The 6442-nt window shown below is 39.8% G+C and overlaps 2 protein-coding genes across 5 annotated transcripts in view; both read left to right on the forward strand.

Moving 5' to 3' along the window:
* The window catches only part of pus3 (pseudouridylate synthase 3), a 3776-nt gene extending 3286 nt beyond the window's left edge, over positions 1-490 (forward strand). The window contains exon 7 of one of the 2 annotated variants that reach the window (XM_031315290.2): positions 60-490. In XM_031315290.2, coding sequence (XP_031171150.1) covers positions 60-331 — 272 coding nt within the window. In that variant the 3' untranslated portion in view covers positions 332-490. The remainder of the gene's footprint in view (positions 1-59) is intronic. The other variant, XM_031315291.2, reaches the window with a different exon arrangement.
* Positions 1-6047, forward strand: part of dcakd (dephospho-CoA kinase domain containing) — a 21884-nt gene extending 15837 nt beyond the window's left edge. Inside the window, exons 2-7 of one of the 3 annotated variants that reach the window (XM_031315300.1) lie at positions 656-921; positions 1443-1554; positions 2180-2383; positions 2880-2967; positions 3204-3411; positions 5602-6047. In XM_031315300.1, coding sequence (XP_031171160.1) covers positions 1443-1554; positions 2180-2383; positions 2880-2967; positions 3204-3411; positions 5602-5715 — 726 coding nt within the window. In that variant the 5' untranslated portion in view covers positions 656-921 and the 3' untranslated portion in view covers positions 5716-6047. Of the gene's footprint in view, positions 1-605; positions 922-1442; positions 1555-2179; positions 2384-2879; positions 2968-3203; positions 4510-5601 lie in introns of those variants that run through there. The other 2 variants (XM_031315298.2, XM_031315301.2) reach the window with 2 other exon arrangements.
* Positions 6048-6442: the final 395 nt, after the last annotated feature.

Consider the following 6442-nt stretch of genomic DNA (forward strand, 5'->3'; position numbering starts at 1 on the left):
TATTATACACATCAAAATGTTGGACGGGTATAAATTGTTTCACTTCTCTCCATCCACAGGCGGTGTGTCCTCTAATCATTGCTGGCTAGTAGAAGGCAGCAAGCAGAGAACCTACAGGCCCCTGCTGGAGCGTCCATGCTGCGAGAGCCTGGAGTCCAGAATAAACCATTTTGTCAAAAGAGGCAGGCTGGAGCGGGAGGAAGGGGAGAATGGAGGTGAAATGGTCCACAGAGGGAAAAGGTCCAAACATTCCCACAAATCCCCCAGTCTGCCTGTTTCTTCAGAGATGTCATTGTCAAAACAAAGTACAGATCAAAAAGCAGAAGATTAATATTTTTTCTCCAGGAGAATGGACTTGGCAAAATATATTCTGTAGTCATTTTTGTTGATGCGAAAACATTGTATTTACATTTTATTTCAGGAAACGTATTCACATTTTCATTCATGCAAATCTTTGTTTCGCTTTGAAATAAACAAGTTTTTGGAGAAAGTAGCTGTCGTCGAGTTTGGTTTTCAACACAGTTGTAACGTTAGCACCTCAAGTTGTGAATGGGGAACTCGAAATTAGCTAGGCGGAACTAACGTAAGAGATGTGGGAAGAGTTTTGAGGTGGCGCTTGTCAAGCTAAGAAGCTAGGTCGTAGCAATCAGTTGAGTACAAGTCAGAGTTACAGACAGCAATATCCAGCGACAGGACTGTCTCTAACATTTTCATCTGACTGCATGTTTGATAGGACGGAGTAGTAATGGCCGCGACTTCGTTTTATTGCATATTTGTGGTCGTTTTGACCTGATCAATACTTGTGCTAGCGTTAGCTTTTTAGCAATCCTGGTTGTTTACTGCACTAGCCCAACCACTGTGGCTCTGCACGGGTTCCCACTGTACATTCAGTTGATTTAAGGAGTATCACACGTTTACGAGGTAAATACATAATAGGAGTATTTGTGGATAACGGTAACAAAACAACGGAGCTGTCAGGGTTTATTTTGATGTTTAATCAAGAATAACTATAAAGCTGTCAAAGCAACCCAAGTTTGCTTGTGGTACATTAACTGAGTGTAGCTTAGCACCTCCACAGCAGGGGGCGTGCTGTTCTAGAAATTGTATCTGAATCTGGAAATATCTAGGGGGTGTGTGTGTGTGTGTGTGTGTGTGTGTGTGTGTGTGTGTGTGTGTGTGTGTGTGTGTGTGCGCGCATAATTTATGTATAGCCTGTTTATTTCTCAGTTCCTTTAAGTATTTTGTACTTGTGGTGAGAACATTTCTAGGTTTCATATTTCCTTTTTTTGTATTGCTGTTATTTACAAACAAATCCAGCTTAAGACAATCTACAAGTTGCTTTTTTTTATGCCACCATTTTTTTTAAATTCAGTTTCTAGGAGTTGCCATACACTATTGTTACTTTACTGCTTGAATACATCTTTCTGTGTCTTTGCTTCAAGATGTTCCTGGTGGGGCTGACGGGAGGTATCGCCTCAGGGAAAAGCGCAGTGTCTTCGATGCTGCGGGAGCTTGGGTGCCCCATTATTGATGCTGATGTTGTGGCCAGGAAAGGTAGGTGAATGTCTCTCCCTGCAAACTATTTAGAATTACAAAGTGAATACAAATTCAGTTGGAATACCAGTCCAAACTGTCATCCAGCCGAACCCTCAAATAAAATCAGATGTGGGAATTGGGATCACCCACATCACGTCCCACATCACTAACGAATAACGTTTATTAATATTCTGAAATGGACATAAAGAAGGTGGGCCTGTAGGAGGTTCATTAAGACAAACGCTTGGAGGGAGTGCATGAATCATGACGGCTTCCTCTGCTGACGGCAGGGATGATGTTGTAGTTACGTATGTGGCGAAGATAAAAAGGTCACAGAACTAGGTGAAAAGTGCACAGCGGCATGTAGGAGAAAATATAAGTAATTAGGCTAAATATTGAATTAAATTGGTTATTGAGTCTGTTACAAAATTAAATATTTTTTCTCCCTTTCCCTCCTATGTATCTTTTGCTCGTGTGCCATTTTTAAACGTCTTATACTTACTGGTTTTGTCTATCATTCTATGTGCTACAGTATTGCATTATTGACCACAAAACAATAATTTAAATTGATGTTATTTGACACACTGTTTTGTTAATTAAAAAAAAAATGATACCAAATGTTACTGCCTTTTCTTGATAACAGTTGTGGAGCCGCACACTCCTGCTTATTCTCGCATCGTCTACCACTTTGGGCCAGAGATCCTACTCGAGAACGGGGAGATCGACAGGCAGAAGCTGGGTCAGCTCATTTTCGCCAACGAGGAAAAGAGGAAGCTGCTGAACTCCATCACTCACCCAGAGATCCATAAAGCAATGCTCAAAGAGATCCTGTTCTACTTTCTCAGAGGTGAGGGAGGAGTTAGGCTGAGTTATCGGTTACCAGGGAAAAGGAGGATAATTTACTGAAAGTGAGCCAAGGCTGTTTTGTAGTGCAGCGCTGGGCATTAGGGTTTTAGGCTGTTTCTCACAAAGCTGTATAAATTGCTCTTTGTGAGCCAAATAGTGAGATATTTTAGAATATTCCCAACATTTTACGAAATAGAAGGTGAAGGTCACTGAGATAAAAGTATTAAAAAAAAAAAGTTTCTGCATACAGATCTTTTGCTGTAAACATTTTAAACCATAACTTTCAAAAATACATCACCAGCCATGACTCCTATTTGTTACATTAATTCTTTAGCAACTCAAGATATCTCAAGTGCCTTAAAATAAACTTCTCACGGAGCACTTGTTGTATGTTGTTAAAAAAACGTTCTTGGGTAACCGGTATTTTCACAGTGTTAGAGTGTAAAATGTGTTTACACTTATTTATTCTGTTTCACAGTCCTCTTTTGTCTCCCTAGGATACCGCTATGTGGTGCTGGATGTGCCCCTTCTTTTTGAAACCAGACGACTCACTCGGTTTCTAAACCACACCGTAGTAGTTTACTGGTAAGACCACTGCTCACTTTCCCCCACTTTCCCACATCACATTTTGTTTACAGGTTACATATTTTGTTTTTGTTTGTTTTTGACACAATCTGGTAATTAGGCCCAGTTTTGTGAGTTATTGGTTACCTCTCTCCAGCCCTCTGTGTCTCTTATTAGCATGATTCACTGCCTCTGGAGTTTTTAACAAGGCACCCTGGCTGCTCCATAAATAACTTCCATTGTCGGTTACCTTCCAGTGACCCTGCCACTCAGCTTTTGCGTCTGATGCAGAGGGACGGCCTGACCCAGGAGCAGGCCGAGCAGCGCGTGGCTGCACAGATGCCGCTCAATGAAAAGCGAGGCCTGGCCAATCATGTTATTGAGAACTCTGGCAGCCGAGAGGACACCCACCGACAGGTCTTGCGATTGCACACAAAGCTGGAGGACTCCATGGACTTCCTCTTAGTGAGGGTCATTGCTGTTGTTGCCACTACTGGTCTGGGTGGGATACTGCTATATGCAGCAAAGTTACTTTTGTCCTAACAGAGGACAGATGAGGGGGAGAAAGAGTTTGGTCCAGGATGCGGTCAAAGATGAATAGAAACAGGTTAAGGCACGTCGGGAGGGCCCGATGCAATTTACTGTGAGATTAGTTTCACAGCACCCACCACTACAGTTCAGTGGTGGGATGTGCTCTGTTTGCAGTTAACACTGACTTACATTATTGACACAACATGCACTGACAAATGCGGTTTAGGGGTTTAGTGTGAAGGGTTTGAATGTGCAATTTCAGTTGGTTTTACTCGGAGACATTAAAAACAAGAAGGTGATACCTTAGGCCGTACAAGCTTCCCGATGCTCTCAGCGATCACAGTTTGGTGCCTAAAAACTGGCTAAACTTTTTATTTTGGTGCAGCAGTTAACACATAACTAACATCAGTAAAAAAGTTAAAACTCATTATTGCAGAATCTAAAAGATTTTATTTTGTTATACCTTTTTGTACCCCACAAAGATATCCAAAATAGACATTTTTGGTGATAGCATACAAAAGAAGGAGTAAACGGCTGTACATTCTTGAAAACTATTGATGTGCAGAAGTCACTGTTTTTTGTTTCTTTAATTTATTTGCAATTTTCATATTTGCATATAATATATTGCATACATTTTTAGCGCAAAATGCCAGTGCTATCCCCAGTGATGACTACATTTGAAAAGATATTTTTTGATGGAAAATCATCATATAAAAAATAATAAAATGCCCAATATGAATGATTGGATGCTTACAGAATATGTTATGGTTATATGTTAAGGACCTGTATAATGAAGATATATGACAGAATGTATTTGACAATCCATTTTTAATGGGAACAGAGTGAATTTAGATGAAGTAACATACTTTATATATATCAAAGTATTTTCTTACACTTGAAGCTGCCCTCTGTAAATACTACTGTAAGTCTGATTTTGTTTTTCTGTGCATGCTCACATGTAACTAAAACAAATTTCTAACATTTGCGGCTTAACTGAAATATAAATTATCCAGCACGACTGTTTTAAAGTAACAACTGTCAGATGTCTATTTTAAAATGTTAGTTTTAGTGTTTGATGCCCTTCATCCTGAACATAAATTATTATACAATATTCACTGTGCAGAATGATGATTCTGCAGTTTGGCAGTAGAAAGCTGTTTTTAAATTCATCTAATGACGAAAATGTTTTTCTGTGGTCGCTTTAAAGTTTAATACATATTCGTAGTTTAGATTAGTCAAGATATTGGTCAAAAGTTAATGAAGAAATTAAAGGGGTTAGAGGGGTACTCCAGCGGTTTAGCATTGGAGTTGAGGGACATGGTCAAAAATGAGATATAATGACATTTTGCCACAATTATGGGTCAAACTCCAAAAACACGAGCAATCGTATGACAGAAAAGGAGCGAATCATCACCTTTGAGAAGCTGGCATTTTTGCAACAACAAAAAATTATTTGAACATTTTTTAGGTGTAATAAATTAATAGACAAAAAAAATGAAATATGATGCATCAATCAAATATTATTTGCGAAAGACATTGATGTAATTAGATCCTACAGGAAAATGTGTTCTTCAGGAGTAGAAAAAAAATGAAGTTAACGGTCAGTTGTGATGTCCTTGCTCCCGTCCAAATTAGAGCTTAGGCATGAAAATTCAGGCCCAGAGGCAGGCGTGGTGACATCATCCTGGCACTAAGGTCTCACGAGCCTGCCTGGCTCACTTGGCTCTGTCTAAAGCCCCTACTGGTCTGCTATTCGTTTTTATCAAGCCACAGCAGAATTAATGCAAAGTGACTCGGGCTGTGGTAGGCGGCGGGCAGTGAACCAAGACTGCATGGCTACACATATACTTAAAACACAAAATCCCATCCACAATGATCTTTTGCAACACATGCAAACCGTACATACAGTTGTCAATGTAATACACACAGTCACACTGTAACATAATCAATCCAGGGTTGTCCATCTTTCAGTCATAATGAAGAACATGGTTTATTCTTCTTAGTGGTTGCTTTCTTTAAAAAAAAAACTGTCTCTGTCGTGATTCAGAGGTTAACATGCTTTACTGGGCAGCCAGCTGTTCGGCAGAGATTTCCAAGTTTGCCTTTTCTTCGTCTCTTTCTCAGACACAGAGGCCAGATGCAGAGCGTGGAAGGAAGACTATATCTGTACCAGCAAGTGTGAATGCTCCAGGCAGAGAAGGGTGGCGAAATCTCAGTCTGAATATAAATGGGGTTTAATTCTGAAGGTGTCGAGCTAAACGGTGAAAGTCTGAAGTTGTTGCCTTGTTAGACTTTGTAAAAGTGCATGGATACAAGCACAACCTGCCGCTTTATTGTGTGTGGTGGGTCCTCTCCGGGAGCAGAGCAAATGATTTCCTCATGGCAGGGGGTAAAGACTTCTATAATCTCACCATCATGTTCAGAGAGTTGGCCTACGGCACCACAGTGTGTCCACATTTTGAAATCTCCTATCTGAGTGGTTTTTCATCATTCCCCCTGCTTACTACCGTCACGGAAGGTAAAACAGCTTGGGCAAAGGCAGACAAAATAAATAGCTTTGCACCAAACTCCACTCTGGATAATTTACATTTTTTAATTATAACTATTGCATTAGTTAGTTTTGTTTTGAGTCTTAATTATTCACTCCAGGGGTAATTTTTTTTTCCAGCACAACAAAAGGACATGCTGTCCTTGAGGGTAAAAGGCTTTCAGTATTCATCAGGGGTTGTTAAAAGCAATTCAGTTTTAGTGAATTAATATTTGTATTTAAATGTTAAAGCCCCTACACACCACTTCTCACTTTTTTTGACAAATTAGACCTTCTATCAGGACTGTTTTTGTTGCAGCTGTTAGGATTCTTATTGGTACATTAACCTTGCCCCAGGAGTGGGAGTACATGACCTTTAGTGGAATTGTTTAAATCAAAAATATATCAAATTATTTCTTAACCTCACACAGTCTACAT

This window comes from Sander lucioperca, chromosome 22 (genome assembly GCF_008315115.2).
Source record: "Sander lucioperca isolate FBNREF2018 chromosome 22, SLUC_FBN_1.2, whole genome shotgun sequence".
Classification (NCBI taxonomy): domain Eukaryota; kingdom Metazoa; phylum Chordata; class Actinopteri; order Perciformes; family Percidae; genus Sander; species Sander lucioperca.